Source organism: Synchiropus splendidus, chromosome 2 (assembly GCF_027744825.2).
Source record: "Synchiropus splendidus isolate RoL2022-P1 chromosome 2, RoL_Sspl_1.0, whole genome shotgun sequence".
NCBI classification, from domain to species: domain Eukaryota; kingdom Metazoa; phylum Chordata; class Actinopteri; order Syngnathiformes; family Callionymidae; genus Synchiropus; species Synchiropus splendidus.
Window position 1 is genome coordinate 36,788,570 of NC_071335.1, and position 17,753 is coordinate 36,806,322.

General features: G+C 43.1%; 1 protein-coding gene across 1 annotated transcript in view; it reads right to left on the minus strand.

The window, feature by feature from the left end:
* Window positions 1-8,830: 8,830 nt before the first annotated feature.
* The window catches only part of pax5 (paired box 5), a 36,301-nt gene continuing 27,378 nt past the window's right edge, over window positions 8,831-17,753 (minus strand). The window contains exons 7-11 of the mRNA XM_053855941.1: window positions 17,100-17,232; window positions 13,992-14,093; window positions 12,094-12,180; window positions 11,068-11,154; window positions 8,831-9,560 (exon numbers count right to left, since the gene is read on the minus strand). Coding sequence (XP_053711916.1) covers window positions 9,478-9,560; window positions 11,068-11,154; window positions 12,094-12,180; window positions 13,992-14,093; window positions 17,100-17,232 — 492 coding nt within the window. The 3' untranslated portion in view covers window positions 8,831-9,477. The remainder of the gene's footprint in view (window positions 9,561-11,067; window positions 11,155-12,093; window positions 12,181-13,991; window positions 14,094-17,099; window positions 17,233-17,753) is intronic.

A 17,753-nucleotide genomic window follows, 5' to 3' on the forward strand; every position in this document is an offset into this window, starting at 1 on the left:
CTCCTACCTCCTTTTTAACCTATCTGCCCTTCCTTTCCATCTCTCGTTTGCCTCCCTGTCTCTTGTCCTCCCCTGGCTTCAGTTTCCCTCATTGTTTTTCACTTTCTATATTTCTTCTTCTCCTTCTTCCTCTTTAATTGGTCTCCGCTAGGTTAGCTGAGACAGGCCTATTCATCATAGCACCATCCTCAGAGACAAACCCTGAGGGAGCGCGGGGAGATAGACAGAGTCAGACGGGAGGGCGAGAGGGTCTGCCGCTTGTCAACTGCCTCTTCTCCTTCTTTTTTCTGCCTTCCTCTTTTCTCCTCTCCTCCTCCAACATGGGTTCTCACATGTCATTCCTGCAGTGGAATAAGGAGCGGATACATTAGTTGGCCTATTAGTTGAACGAGCCGCCTCCATGCCTGTCGATGGTCCAGCACACACGCACGCACGCCGCTGACATTTGTTACATGGAGTATCTGTGAGGGAGCGATGGTGAGTGACAGGCAGAGCTGGTGAAATAAAACTTTACATGGAACTCCGTGTCTGGTTATGTCTGGTGCCTTGGGGTTGTTAATGAGTGAATCACTGCACATGAACAAGCCGCGCTCATTGCTCTCGCTGTAAAGCAAATGCGTGAACATGGACGCCGCTGAAAAGGGCAACTAGAAGCATGTGAGGAATCATTTCTGGAAAAGGTCACCCCGAAGTTTTTCACCCGTTGAGTTCATCTGAGATCTTGTTTTGATTTGCTCGCTTCACCTGTTCTTTAAAATGGCTGGGCTTGTTATTTTCCCCGCTGATAATAGCGCCATTTGTTCATTTCATTGATGGTTCATCGATGGTGGAAGGCACCGCAGCCTCATCTTCCATGAGAAAAGCCTGGACAAGAACATTTGCCATGTCTAACTTAGGAACTTGAACCAAACAAGCTTCAACATAAATCGACATGATGGACTCGGAGATCTAGTCAGTCAGGAGCAGTTAGTTTTCAACTTTATTGCCACGGTTCTTAGAGGACACTGTGGAGTTTCAGGATCTTGGTAAGCTCCTCTGTCATGTCCAGGTCGGGTGGCCCACGCTCAACCTCATGGGGTAATATATTGATGTTAGGAAAGCAGACTTTTGCGTCCTGTACTGAGCTTGCATAACTGTTTCATTGGAGCACAAAACTAGTGGATCACGCCAAAGCACGAGGGAGGAAGACATGGGGACGTTCAGAAGCTCTCTTCTCGAAATTAGATGTCAGTTGCGATACATAACTCCTTATGGGGTCACGTTCAAATTGTGGGGCTTTAAATAGGAACTGATTGTTCTGAAAAGAGCGCCATCCCATGGCTTACCAAACCAAACCTTTTTTTTATTTTTTTAAAGCTTACGTTGCTCACGGCGTCAGAATATGTTGCAGAAGGCAGAGCATATGCTTCAACTGAAAGTCTACATCAACATGTAACGCTGGCGGTGCCTTTGGCGTCAGCATCATTCCCAACACTAATATATTACACCATGAGGATGTGCTGCTCCTGTTTGGCCTCCTTTTTGGTGGAGCACCTGAATGTTACACAGCATATCACTCATCACCCTAACACATCCATTCCAACAAAAGATAAAGAACAGTTGGCTGAAAGTGATGTCAAGTGGAAAACTGATATACTAACATTAACAAGCTCCTTAACATGTACTCTTTGCATGTTACCATGTAAGGAGTACATCAGCATGCTGAAAACACAGACCAGAGTTTAGAGTTTGTTGTCCCGGGTTGTAAAACTGGTGAAATTAATTTGATGGTTGTTACGTAATCCGGCTCCAACATTTGGCGGTGATGGCGCAAGCTCTCAATCATTGAAACAGTTTTGTTGCCCTGTGACACAAAGTGTTCTTGCACCATGTTACTGCACATCAAGTGCACCGTGTATTTATAAAGAGTAAATCATACTCACTCTTTAAAGTCTCTACATTCATGTTAATGTATTGGTATTTAAACTCAGTTTGAATCTTAAGACCATGAAAGTACTGCCTTCCCAAAACAGGTAAATCTTAGCTCTCACAGTTTCAGTCAGACACCCATGTGCTGAATAAATACAAAGTTTGGGCCACAAACATTCTGAGGTCTCAGGACTATTTTCCTTCTTCGTCTGTCTTCTTTAGCGCGTATTTCATGATTTATCATGGATTAGAAATTGTCTTTGTATGAAAATAATATCTCAAAATCATGTTGTCATGTGCTCACGTAATTCCGTCCCTGGGTTACTTTGAATGGTCAGGACCATCTAGTGTTTACAGTATCAGACAGATTTGTCTCATAGGCTGGGAAACATTAGCTCTCTGTCCACTCTCCTCTCAGGTGACAGGGTCTAGCTCCCGTGCCTTCAAAGGGACGAGGCAGACGGACACCAGGATTCATAGTTCCTCCTGATGCTGATCCGTCAGGAGGCTGACACTTCTGCCTGCTCACTACTTCTGCTCTTCCTTCTGTTTCCTATCAAATTCATTCTCGAATCTAATATCTAGGTTTTCTTCGTCGTGGACTGAGATGCCCCACCAACATGAAGGCAAACAGAAGAAGAGCTCAGAACAAGTCCGACTCTATTCTCCACAAGTGCCTGGCACTCTCACTCACCTCTTTCTTCAGGGTCATCCTGAGTCTCTGGTTTCATTCACTTGCTGCTGCTCCTTGTTAATCAGCTGAGGTCCAATTATACTAAGTTGGCCCCTCACCACCTCCCTCCCTCCTTAGGGCTCCGAAGGGCCAAAGAAGAGCAATGCTGACTGACGTTAATTTGCATGACTTCTTGGCCTCCATGAGTGCGCTGTTGTCTGTCTTTTTCTTCCACTAAAGGAAGTTGGGAAAGAGAGAGTCAGAGTTTTGTTAAGTTATGTAACATGGGACACCGAGAGGAGGACTGAACCAAAAAGCTCTCTCAACAAACCATCGCCTTCATTTTACATCTTGAGGGCTGCAGCTCCTCTGAGTCGGAGACCATGGTCTCATTCAAGCTTAGCGTCCTGTTGAGGCTGGAAATAAGATTGTATTGTGAGCAGGGGGGTTCAAGTATTCTTCTCTTAAGTGAGGGGTGGATGGAGCCAGACAACTGAGAGGAGCCAAGAACATGGATAGAGTGCAAAGGTGACCATGGTTTTGTTTAGTGAGCAAACATTTTAAGGCCAAATTGAGCATCTTCGCTTGTGTTTAGGGCATCCAAGGTTACCATGGTGATATAGCAGAGTTTTAGCTACAAACCATCCCACTCCATTCGCTGGCATTGAATCAAATAAAAATGTGTGTACACACACTCGCACTGTGCCGGTGCGGGGTCCTGGGCAGACACCCAAGCTGTGGACAGGTCGCTCCATGTCTCAAGCTGGATATCTGCTGTTTTCAGTGTTTGTGGTGTGTAGTCGCCATGTCAACGCTTGTGTACTTATTATCAGCCCCCTTCTTCAGAGCGTGTGTGTGCGAGCGTGTGTGTGTGCGCTCGGCCAGGAGCCAAGACTGCAGCAGTGGGACCCTGGATTCACTCGCGTGGGCCAGGTTGGGAGCAGGAGGGGCTCTTTCAAGTCGCCCAAGCCTTTGACTTTAAATGCTTGACAAGGTGACGAGTGTCCCGGCGGGAGAGCAGCAGTGAGATAAAGGTCTGTGCCAGAGTCAGGAGAGGTTATGAAATCAAACGCAGCCTTTCACCACAGGATGTGAACCTAAAGAAAACAATGATGCCACTCGCTGGAATGAGTAGAAGACAGTGAACTGAGTGCTGATGAGAGAATTGGAAGGGAACTGGATGAACCATCCGTGATGCCCATGTTGAGAGCTCACTGTTAAGGTGAGGCAGTGCACGGCTGAAATGGAGCAAAGTCCATGTATAAAAAGTACAGCTGGGACATTAATGTTAATGTGTTTTTTTTAACTGTGTCAGACTAAACACTAAAATGATGAATGCAGATGCGTACGTAGCACAGAGAGTGGCTTGCCTACAGTCTACTTGCCACTAGGGGGCATACTTTATCAAAAGTAGCGTACAGTAATGAATGTTAAAATGCAACTTAGGTAGTAAAAAAAAACAACATATTTTTGATTAATAGCTTAATATCAAATGTAAATCTTAATTATAATTTAAAAACATTGAAAATGTATATGTTTATTATAGTCTATTGTTTTAGGTTTTAGATCATGTAAAATGAGTTTGATATTCCGTGCTGCATTTGTCATTTCTATTGATATAAATAGAAATATTGCTTCATTAGCCTATTGTTTGCTTGGCAGCCATTTTGTCACTCTTCACTCTTACCCTGAATGACTGAATGCAAGTGTTTTTTTTTCCAGTTTATCCCCTCCTGACTGTCGATCAACATGGTCAGTGATTTGAAAAAGTCTTCCCTTCTCTTCAAATCTTTCTCGGGCAGGCAGGCATGAGCAACGACAAAGTCTTCACTTCCAAAAAATTATGTTTTTATTCTGAAGGACCAATAAAATTATGGCAAATATTTACAAATAATTACTTCTTAGCTTCACATTACAGGTACATAAATTGTATAATTCACCAACAACAGTCACTCAGATGGAAACAGGTGTACACGGTATGAAGATCAGCAAACGGCAATTTCACAGTAAACTCCAGGAAATAAAAATAATATCAACAATAGAAATGCCTGGAAAATAAGCAACATATCAAAACGCCATTTGTATCTTGTTGAATTAACAAGATTGGCAAGTTGGGGGAACAAATAAAAACTAGAGGGGAAAAAAAAGATAATTCTGGTGACATGATATCTTTGGCAAATTCGCACAGCAGAAAAATACATTCAAATATAAAGACAACACACAACACACAAGGAGAAAAAACACCAAGTTTTGTTCAGAACTACTAAAAAATTGAATAAAAAACATACACATTTTCTTAAAGATGCTTTTCTTTTTTTTCCCAGGAATATGCTGAAGGCAAAATTATTTTCATTTGTACCTTTTTTTTCAAATTTGCTGATGTTTGTACATGAATTGGTCTTTTCAAACAGGCATCGCAGGCTTTGGTGAATGTTAAAGATATGTCTTTTGGATTTTTTAATCTAATTTGTTGTGTTTCCCTCTGACCTTAACACCACAGTCGCTTCACCACCCCGAATAAAGGAGACATAAACTCTGGTTTGTCACATGGAAAGGCCACAGTAAGGTGAAAAATCATGTACATTTTTCATTTGATTGAAACATCTGCTTTAAAAAGGACGCTCATTTTTTTTTCAGCTGTGTTTTGAATAATTCTCTCTTCCACAGTTGAATAATATTAAGACGTGGAGAACATTGTAACACTTGAGTATGAGATCTGTCCAGAGTCTAGTTATAACAGCGAGCATGAAACAGATTGTGCCACTAATTGCTGTCAAGATGTGATGCAGAAATCCCCTCAGGTTTAAAGAAGCCAGCAGCCATCTTTATGTATTGAGAAACACTCGGCACGCTGGCTGAGAAATCAAAAATAATGACAAAACTCATTTGCATTATTTCCTGTTTGAGTCAGAGATGGAATCGAAACCACGACACCGGTCCATACCAAGAAAAAGACGGTGAGTTTTCTTTGCCAAATACAGACGACGGCAGTGAAATTGCCATTGAAATGACCTCACTCAGGCACGTAACGCTTCATTCCTATGCAGGGGTCCTGACAGAACAGAGGGCAGAGTGATCTGAGAGAAGTAGCAAAGAAAAAGGATGGAATCAGGTATTTGAGCTTTAATATACCTAATTCTATAGGTGTGGCAGTGCTACAGAAGAAGGGGGGGAGAAAGGGGTCAAGTGTTTGAGATGTGATGAGATTAGAGCTAAGTGAGGGACAGGATGAGCTTCTGATGGCACAGCAGGTTTGGCCTCCCTAGAGGAACATGGGGGCACACAAGGAGGGGCCCACACCACCCGGAAAGGACAAAGGGAGGGAGTGCGTGTCTGTTCCTAAAGTCTTTTATGCGGTCGTGTGCGTGTGATGGCTAAGCTCCCCGCATTTCCGTACAGTACCACCCACAATGACATCGCTGCAGTCAATGTCATGGCTGTCAATCAGAACGACTGGATCTCCGTGAGAACCATGCAGGTCAAAGCAGTGGCGAGGAAGCTCCATCGCTGTGAGATGCAGAGTTAACAACTAATCCTGTTAACGCGCCGCCGGACTCTTGGCTTTGACCGGCAACAAGAATTTGGCTTGTTTGGTTCCTGAGTGAAGGAGAGTCAACTGGGATCACCTCCTCAAGGAGAGCCGCGATCAATATCTGCTCAGATGAACCTCCGATCATCCAAGACAAATACAGAAATCTGGAGACGTTTGTGGAGAGTTCTCAGGTTGAATAATGACACAAAAACATGTCCACGTGCCAAGTATATTGCCTGGATGGCCATTTTGCAGTCATTACTTCAACCATAGATTCATCACTCCTCTGGATTTGGACCACTCTAAACCTTTTAAGACTCTGAGGGGCAGCAATGTGAATAGACAAACAGATCTAGGATGCCATGGCCTTCTATTTTAAATACGATCCATCACAAAATGACACCCCATCATTTAATTCACTAACAACCCATATCTTAAAAAACAAAATCAATAAATGTGGGATTTGGCTTCTTTTTAGTTTCATTGCAATATTTTATCCAGTGGGTGGCGGATCTTGTTTCAGTTGAGGGTGATGCATTTAAAACAGTTCCGTTACTGCAAATATGCCTGGCAGTGAAGGCTGCGCTTAACGTATTGCAACGTAACGGCTTTTATTCGATCCACTTAAACGGTAATATACCTTGTGGAGTGTTTGCGTGACGGGAGAGAGCGAAATAAACAACAAGCTAGCCAGAATGGAAGTTAAAAAACGATGGCGCATGGTGATGACGCATGCAATGCGTGTCATCAGATGCAAGAATATGCGTATTTTAGATAAGGTGTTTTGCAAATGCCTGAAAATGTAGTTTCAGTCATAAGGAAGATGTTTACAACCGCGTGACAATTTCTCTTTCACTGTGTTGCGGGCACATGAAGACACAGAACTGTGTGGCATCATCCACTATTGGAAAAAAAAACACAGCAAAGGTGTTTTTTTTTCAGTTTTCTCCTGCCACATAAAGATCTGTTGTACATACTGAGGCACTTAAGTATCTGAAGTACATATGGATTAAAGAATGCTGTGTAACTTTTGATAACAGGATGAACTTTGACAACGGATGAATTAAATGTTATTTTTCATTCTTTTCGGTATTGGGAAGAATATGCGAAGAACTCTTCCACTACTGAAGTTAATGATGTGACGTCCACCCCCAGAGGTTGCTCCTCCAAATGTTTCCCTTTACCAACATTCTCTTTTTCTGTGATCATAAAGCTCTAACGTGTTAAATTACTACTTTAGAATCGATTAAATGAATGGCCCATCTCAGCCCTTCCCCTGATGCGGTCTTAAATTGAGAGTTTGTAAACTGCATTTTTTTGAGTTCTTTTAATTCTGCACGATGATCACACTTTGCTGAGTTTGCTGTCTTATTCCGACCCTTTGATATGGAGGGAGAGTTATCCGGACAGTGTACCGCCACTGAAAGCTGGCTTTCACCGACTGAAGTGTCTGAAGTAGAGGTGCTGGGTGACAAGTGACTAAGCTTTAATCATGAGAACAGAGCAGTAAATGTATGTGAGCTGGTTTAATACATATGCTTTTTCTCAGTTGGATTATTGTTTTTGTTAGCAACAGCCAGTCCCTGACTGGGGTCTAAATCTGTGGAAGGATACTTAAGAGATGTGCTGTCAGTCGTCGGGGTTATTGACATAAAAAACTAAAGGCACTGTCCTTGTATTCGGCTGGTGTGGTTCAGGTTCAATAATGCCTCTGAAATCATCAAGAGAAAAAGAGAAACTTTTCTAAAGGCCAGCGTTATGCAGCACACGGAGAGCATGTCGATGCATGCCACGGGACTCTTCTTTAGAGTTGTTAACACAACTTTTAAGGACTTCATATCTGGAAAGATTTGTGTTTTAAATCCGACAAACAATAAAGATGGAGGTCAGGAGCAGTTGAACTATAGTTTAGATCACTCACACACAGACATTGTGCCTCGCAAGGAGCTCGGCTTATCCCACAAATATTGTAAAGAAAATACCACTAGCAGTCAATGGCTAGAAACGACACCACAAATTCTTATCATAAAGTATGCTTCATAGCTAGTCTAATGATAAATGACGTATTGAAATCAACTTTGACTTCTCTTCGCTAATTACTGTACAAATTCAGAGTGGATGGTGATAGGTTGAGAGACTCAAATGGCAGCAGTTTTACTCTCTTGTTTTGGATCCGTGCCCAAAGGTGAATCTCCAAACTCTGCACTTTGAACGGGTAAGGCCTCGACCCTGGTGTCATGCATTGTCATAGCGCAGAACTGATGAAGTCAAACAGAAGAAACTGTTGTTTTTCTTAAAAAAGCAATGCCTTTATAGAAACAATATCATGTCAAACAGCACAAAGACAGATTACTCATAAAAGGGGGAGAGCAAAGAAATGTTACTTCACTTTTCTTGAGAAAGAAGAAAAGTCGCATTAGAAACAATGATTGAGTCTCTTTGTGCTTCAGTAGTTAGTCAGCCGATCCACTAAGGGGGGCCCGTCTTTGGGGAGTTTATAGAGAGACATAGAAAGAGATCGATAGAGAAATATTTCGCCGCCACTTTGAGGATGTGATTCAGAACGGATTATCCAACGGCACCACAGTTAGCCGACACCACCAAACTATGAACAGGAAACTTGCAGTCGGTCCACATTTATAAACAAAGATTTCTCTTCTTATTGAAAAAAATGTCATCAATATCATCACTATTCTAGCACGACAGCGTGACACATATAAATCATTACAGGCATTCACTCTCATGGCAGAGTGCAGCGCAGAAAAGCTTCTCAATATATTACTCTGTCTTCTCCATTATAAATAGCTCTTGATGCGGGGAGGCTGGATAGCACCGTCCTGGACAGCGAGATGCCCTGCTTGGCCTGCTTGATCTGGCCGGGGTTTTTGGACCGGAGGAGGAGGAGGAGGAGGGCTGTGCTTTGTTCGAAAAGCCTGGTCGCGTTTTAGGTACAAAGTAAGGTGGGAATAAATGTTGCATCACCTTCAGTCATTGGGAATTATGTGAACTGGATTGTCTTTACAGTAAAATGGCATAGAGATTTGATTAATTCCTTGAAAGAAAACTCATCAAAGTTGGTACCAAACTACAGCCAAAAGGAGTCCCATCATGACGGTGTTGAGATCACACTGCTCTGACCCGACACGCTTCAGAAAGCTCTGTAAGAATGAACATAAAAAAAAAACAAAAAACACATACTCATGTTTGTGGTGGCGTAAACGTCGATCGGAAGGAAATTCTAACTGGACTGAAGTCCGCCCTCGTTGGTGCGTGTGCGTAGGGCAGGTTTCTACCGAGCATTGCTGGTGCTATCCGTCCCTCCCTCTTTCTCTCTTTTTTGTCATCCATTTGTGGGGGGGTGCTGTCAGTGACGGTCATAGGCTGAGGCTGTTGCTGTGGCAGCTGGACCTGCACCCCGCGATGTTGCGCCGTAATAGTATGGTGACCCTGCAAGTGAGAAGGAAACGATCAAGTCAAACATTACACATCTCCGTATGGTGACTAAATCCACACTCAACCGTATGCTTTGATGCACACGTTTTATTTATAGTAAAATCATTTAATTACAAAAATGATCTTTACTGTTGACCAGCCTTGGTGAGTGCATTTTACAGACCCATACATTAGTTACTATTGTATAACTACAACTCATCTCAATTGTCTTTCATGGAATTGAACTGTCATGTATACGTATTAGGGCTGGGACTCCATTAAAATAATAATCTAATTAATCACAGGCTTTGTGATGCATTAATCACAATTAATCACATTTTAATATTTGACACCAGAATGAGCAAATTTAAGTTGAATCTGTACACAGACACTTAAACCTCAGAGTAAAAGTGGTCCATTAGTGAGTGAAACATTTGCTGCATAAAGTGCACAGAACCTTTTTCTGTACTTCTATGCTAAAGTTTTTTTTTTTTTTCGAATTTTTTTAATTATTCAGTGCAATATCATTTATCGTCCTTCATCGTGGTGGTATTGGTTATGACATCACATTGTATAATGTGGCGCACTTGGAGTTGGTGAACAGAAAAATATCCCATTATTTTCCTCTGTAATAAATGGATCTAAATTAATCTCTTCAAGTCCCAGCCCTGGATTAAAACAGACGTCATTTCCACTGAAAATCTGAGTCAAAGCAGAGTTTAAACATTTCAGGTGATCACAAATGGCCAGATGTGAAGTAAAAAATGTAAAATCAGGAGCCTGGGTTTTCAGTTCATTCATCAGGTGACGTCTACACAGGGCTGTGATGGGATGACACGAGCTGATCAAATGTCAGAATGAAACTTGGGTTCGCTTTGAAATAATGAAATAGACACTGTATCACTTCTTCCACGCACTTTCAGCAACGATCTAAGATGACACAGTAAGTACAGCTCCACCACAACTTATCCCTCGAGTCTATTCTCTCCTCTGGGAAGAGGTCAATGCAACACTGTAACCCCACAGACACACGACAACACCCACACACTGACGTGCACACAGCAAAAGCCCCTCTAAACACGCACGTTCTCTCTTTCCCCCCCACACACACGCGCACACACACACACACGCACACTTGTCTCCGCTACTATCCATCAATCAGCCCAGCTATGTGGCGACGGCCAGGCTCTGTCCACAGTCCAGGTAATCTCAGGAGGCTCTTTGGGGAAGTGAGGCATTAAGCCGATCTGACAAACTATTTAGTCTCACTCAAGACAGAACACACCCCTCCTCCTGCACCACTGTTGTCTCTTACTTTTAGCTCTCCATCCTTTCATTTGTCAAGTTTACTCTCATCCTCCCCCTCATTTCCTCTGTAGCGCACTCTCCTCGCTCACCCGTCACCAAACTGAAGCCATTCAGGGTCACTTATGGTGCATCAAGTCCGCTCAGCTGTGCTCCTCTGCCTATTCTTCTTCACACTTGCCGTCACGTTAGTCTGCCTCCTTCATTTCATTCCTACCTTGCATCTGTCCGGCCTGGCTGGTGAAGAGACTGGAGGAGCAGCCGATTTCCGTCCCCAGGAGAGGCCCATAATCCTGCTGGAACACTGGGGACAAAACAAAACAAAGTGTGAGGTGGCTGGATGGGCCACAAAAAGGTCACTACCACCTGACCCCTCTTGCTCATTGACCTTTACACCGTCCGCCATTGACCAGTTCACCTTTAAACACCACCACTGAAATGGCTCCCTTGACAATGAATTTGACTCTGAGACCCCTGAGTTCCGGACTAGTTAGCTCATTTGGCTGGGAAATTATTGTGCATGCGGTTGACAATAATAAAAAAATGTATTATCAGATAATGGAGTTTAAGGGTGTCTTTTATGACAATTATCAAAAATATTCATCTTAGCACTGACCAAGGAAATGTATTATTTTTAATGGTCTATGGTTAATAACACAATACTATGCCGTTACTTTTGCTTCATCTGCGATTGAAATCAAAATAATTTTCACTTTTGGTCACACGTTACATTACGTATTATGTATTACCTTAAATAAGCAACTTATTCATTTGTGTATCTGCAGCATATTAGTTAGCAATTAATCATTATAAAGTATACATTAGTGTCTTGTTAAGACTGACTAGATTTTACCCTGGAGAAGTCACCAAAAGTGTCACAACATGTTTCAATTATTTAAATAGAATCCTGCAATCCATATAAATAACAATAAGATGAGATAGTAAACAGTGAACCACGGTCCAGAGAGGGATTTCTGGACATTTGAGCTCCCAAAATGTATTCTTTCTGTGCCATAAAGTCACATTTTTATTAATTTTACTGAAAGATAAATAGTCTGAAAAAAAACTGAGACTTATTGACAGTGTTTTTGATAAGACTGGAAGTAAAAAGGAAACAATTTAGAACACAAATATTTCACATCTCTGTATGGTGACTAAATCTACTGTTAACTGTAGGCTTTGATGCATATGTTTTATTTATCGTAAATTGCTAACCCTTTTGACAGAATTGGAATTTACTCACCAAGTAAACTGGGGTTTGGGAATCTCCAAGACTCATTATACGTGGAATACTGTGGATGGGAATATGGACTTCCAGAGAAATCTCCACCTGGGGCGGCAGCAAAACAGCAAAACACAATTTAGTGTTGATGTCTTGAAAGTTCAAGTCACAATTTGCATTTAAATATTCATCATTTAAAATGAATCCACATCAGCCATGAGAGATTTCGAACCAGAAGAAAAAGCTTCATCAACTCGGTTGCATATATACACCTCCTTCATCTTCAGCGATTATCTTCATCACTGTACAAGTCCCTCTCACCCTTCCACCAGGCTCAATATGAAAGGTAACACTGCCTTTGCTGAAGAGTTCTAAACTACTCTGCTGAAGTGGACTGATCTGAGGTCAGTGAAATGGTTCTGGTCCTGCTGAACAGCGAATGATAGTCTAGCTTTTCTCCCTCATTTACTACTCACTGTCTGGGGTTTACTCTTTCACACGTCCTCCATCACTTCTCCCTTCATCCATCTCTCTGTATTTTTCTCTCCTAGGTCGTCGACTGCCGTCCACCCGTCACCCTTCATATCAAAACACCCCTCCTCCAATTTCATCTCTCTTTCTTTTTCATGCCAATGCTGACTTGCTGGGGTTTTTTTTTTACACTTTGGCTCTTTCTTTTCTCTTGAACATTTACTCCTCCCAGGGGATCCCTCTCCCATCGCTGACAGTCACAGACCCTGGTGCCCCTCTTCCGCCTTCCCCCATTCCTCCTCTCTCCCTCTCGTTCTGTCGGTTCTGCCTCACTGCTCTCCTACACCCCCTCTGAGTGTCAGCCCCCCTGCTGCAGAGAGAGGGAGACTGAGAAGGAGTAGAAAAGGAGTTGCTTGCTTAATGAAGGTATAATACTAGACAGAGCGGACAGAAAAGGGGATAATTTGCTTGAAAAGTGCTGAGATAAAACATGGTAAAGTAGCAAGTTGAGAGATGATCTCCGCAGTTCATTTAACTTGTAAGACGCAGCAGTGAAGGCGCGTGACTCGGGTGTGAGTTTTACGGTGCGCGTGTGTGTAGGAGTGTGCATCTGTCAGGTGGGGTCGGGATGCGGTCTCCATGGCATCCCTGGGTACGAACATCCTCCCCTTGTCATCGTCGTGGTGACGGCAATGTGTCAGGTTGTTTAGGAGACAAGGAGGGAGGTGGGACTCAGGGGTCCCCCTTGTGTAACTCAGTGTCAAGGTCACACTCAAACACACTGTCAAAAACAAACACACACTTCCTCATAAACAACTGCACACAAGCCAAGCCGACACACACAAATATGCTGTCAAACCTGAGGACAGTTTGGGGTGCACGCAGGGGAGCAGGGCGACAGGGTTACCCGTCTTTAGATGTGCTGTTCCTACATGCCCGCTGAGAGTGTGTGTGACACTGTGTGAATGATTGGGAATACAGAGTGACCTGCCAACGTTAACTCTGTTTGTGAGCTGCTGTTTTGTTTATTGCTCCGTATCGTCCACTTCCTGGTCCAGCGATGGGAGGAGGAAGAATGGCGGTCCGGGATTAAAACACAAAAGCAGCAGAAAAGGCAGAGTGGAAGGGAATGAATGAATTAGTCGTGGGTCACTGGTGATTCTCATTAAAAACAAATTACTAATGTTGAGGAGGGACAGCTGTGCTACTGTGGCTGGTTTATAATGACACACACACACACACTCACACAAAGATAGATGCACACAGAAGCCCCCCCTGGGAGCACTGTCAGCGGCGGTGTAGTCTGACGGTAAAGAGGAAGTGGCAACGCAAGCTACACTCTTTAAAGGCTCCCACAAACACGGCCATCCGCGGGGAGTTCCACAGTTTGGCACAGTTTAAAAAAGAAAAAAAACGGTTCATTTACTGTAAACGGAGACTATACCCACCAGGTACCATGCCAGTGAGGGAGGGGGTGGAATAGCTGCCCTGTCCAGTGGGAGGAACATGTGGAGGATATCCTGGTAGAGTGGTGCTGGCCAGGTCGCGACCTAAAATCAAGCACAGTCAACAAAAGACTCTTCACAATTGCACTGAACAAACAGTAATGGGCCTTAACATTATGAGCACTTGCACTAAACTTCAAAGGATATTCTGTCCCTCCAGATCAGCCCTGGCCTGTTGGGCGATTAAGCACAAGACCACCAGCTGAGGTGCGTTGCGATGCACCAAAACTTCATCCACTGAAGAGCCCTGTTTCCTGCTTACTAAACATCTGCCAGCCATTGAACATTATTATAGCCATACACATACATAATATAATACTACTACTACTACTACTACTACTAATAATAATAATAATAATAATAATAATGTTTTAAAACCATTGTTGTTGGGTTACATTTGTCAATAACATGCAAAGCACTGTTTACGGTTTACTGTTGCCTGGTTTTAGCTGAACTGTATGCTCAAAGGTTGAATGCTTCAACTTCACAGGCAGGACAGTTAGTGAAATTGATACAGTTGATTCAGTCATCTTGAATGATCAATGATAGATAGATAGACTGCTCATTTAACACCTTAAGAGCTGTGACTGATTTACTAACTCTCATACAAAAGACACATCACCATTACATGTACTATCATATGCATATTATTCATGACACCCTCTTTTGTTTCTTTCATCCACATGAAAAACATTTTCCGATCAGGTTTTCTATCTGCAGGCATCTATTCATTTACATCCTGCCCCCTCCTGCTCTCTGTCTGTCACCTGCTAGAGAGGATATATAACTGCATTAGACTACATGACAGTGTGTCAGCCCAAATCATTTCTCTATGTTTGCCTGCAGTAGACATTGGATGTGCGTGGAAAAGGGCCGATCCATTCATCATCATCACACACACACACAAACGCAAGCTCCTTTGTCGACACCCACCATGTCTCCCCCCCCGTGCACACATTTATCATCATCGTAAACTGCTCAGAAGCTAACACCATCAATCCCATTCACTTCCCCACCACTTAACCACCACCAACTGGGAGGAGGAGTGAGATAGAAACAGGAGCTACGGAGAAAACAAGGTCGAGCTAATATGAATGAGAGGAAGTTCAGGTGGTGCATTTTCTTATTTTATTAATTTTCTGACTGACTAAAGAGAAGTGATTTTCACTTTTTCTAAGGGAGTTGTGGGTTTGACAGATTTAACTTCTCTGATTCACCAAGTTAAATGACCCAGGTGTCATTTTTGCAGGGTCACCTGACATACAAAAGACGCTTTGAAATCAAAAAGAGTCTTGCCTATGTGTGTGACTTACTGTGATACACATATACCATGTGTTTGGACATCCAGCACATATTTGCATGACTATTTACAGAGTTGAGGAAACATAACTCACAGTTTGAAATTAACAACCAGCTCGCTCAGTGGACTGCAACATTGATCATTTTGTAACTATACTGTAACACAACAATAATAAGCGTCAACTTGATATAACTCCTCTGAAAGAGCTGTCCTGTCCCTCTGAATCTCCTCTCCACTGCTGCTGTGTAGTGAAGTTTTTCTCTGTGTTTGATGCGACAGCGAGGCATTAGTGCAGACGGGCTACTCATCCGCTCAGGGTCAGTGAACAGGGCAGCGAGGAGAAGGAGGAGAGGGAGGTGAGGGTGAAAGAGAGGAGAGATGGACTCTCCACAGCACAAGTTAGAAGGGGCAGACAGGGCCAGCTCCTTTGAGGTGCGTGTCCATGTGTGGTTGTTTCTGTGTCTGTGCATATGTATGCCGGTGGTGTTGATGTGTCTGTTCTCCACAGTAGAGGTCAGCGAACAAGTGCACGTCTTTTCAGGGCCTGGCTGCAGATCAGCACACTCACATGCTCCGTTTTTGCAAAAAATGTATTGAACTCCAGTGTTTCATTCGGACACGTCAGAGCGAGGTCATTCGCGTGTGCTCCCATGTACGTGTGCGTGCTTGTGTAGGAGGAAGATATATTAAATGTTTCCTCACTTCAAAGGTGCCGCACACATTGGACATCTGATCCCCTAGAGGGAGCACTGTTTGAGGAAAAGACAGGCAAGGAATGCATGCAAAACACTCTGGAAGTGTGTGGGAGTGAATATGAACGTGTGTGTTTGCATGCATAAGCAGAAATGGAAATTTTATCTCTCACTCATTCTCTCCGCCAGCATCTGCAGGTAATATTCCTCAGTGGTTAGGGAGGGCAGACAGGAGCCAGTACCAAGCCCTCCCAAATTCCCAGCTCTATGATTCCCTTCATTACAGTTGGGAGGGCTAAAGCCTTGTCCAAGGGCTCCCCGGTCTGCTCTTAATTAACCACCACCTCACCCACCGCTCCCTTAAATGGAGACAGAGGGTGAGATGAGGTTTTCACTCTCCCTCTATTCTTCCACCTTTCTTTTTGTTCTCTCCTTTGGGCTTCCTGCCTCTCAAGAGATCTAAAGTACTGAGCTCTTCAAACTGGTTAAATCACTGCAATCTATGTAGTCGGTCCCAGAGCAGCAGTGGACCACTGTGGCTTTTGTGTATTTATATTCCACAGGAATACAGTGGTTTTTCTGTCAAGTTAATTAATATACAGACTGTTTTACTGTATTTTGCGCATCAATTTATTGACTGTTCATAGAAGAAAATACCGGTAGTTTACCTCAGGTTTTTCAATAGGGTCTCCTCTAGATGGTATTGTTTTAAAACATTAATAATGCTGTTTACCATTGTCATCATCCAACTGAATATGAATATGTGGACAAAACACGGATAAACTAAAACTGCAAATGGGGATTTTGTGGGGTTGAAGATATGGTTTGGCTGGAAAGTGTGAAAAAGTAGGCGTAGCTTTAGAACTTTGCTAGTCAGGACCATCTCTTGTTTGCATACTTTGGTTTTTGAAGTTCAACTTGGATCAAATGGGTTTGTGACTAATTACTGTGTATGGAAATGTATTTCTCAGTCACCACTGCATCATGGTATTTGTGTCCCACATGAGAGATGGAACTAGTTTGAATGGGAGCTGTTTGGGGGCGTTGGTGAGTTCTTACCTGGGACCAGTGAGTAAGACTGTGGGCCGGACACGCTGGCTCCTAACTCCGCTCCTGTGCCAGGATTAGCCAAACTGTTCTTCATTTCATCAAGTCCACCAGCTAATGAGGCCATGGAGGAATAATCCGATGTCTGGGGAGAAGTCAGAAAGAAAGAGTCAGAGTTATGAATATGCAGAATTCTGACAAATTTGAGTGAAAATGAATGCTATTTATTTGTTCCTTTCTTGTGACAATGACCACATACTCAGAACTTGTGGACAAATAGTGTCAGCTGCAGGCCGACACACATGCGCAGACTCACACCTGCAAACCCCAAACTAAGCCAGTACTGAGACAAAGCTTTCTGTCTCCAGAGACACCAACAACAATAAGAAGAGTGATCATCTTGGAAGATTTACACCAGCACCCCATGACCTCAGCACACGCACTTCACCACACGCAACACACAGCTACTAATAACACAGAGGAAGCAAGAGTAAAGCATCAAGGCAATATCCGACAGTTGTACTTAACTTTTATTGGTAGCACGTGCTGCAGTTTTATTGCAAAGAGAAATCACTGAAGACCATGTCTTGTTTATATGTATGTTGTATTTTAGATTTGCTTTTAATGTCCACCTACAGTATTGTACAAATACCACAGTGATCAACA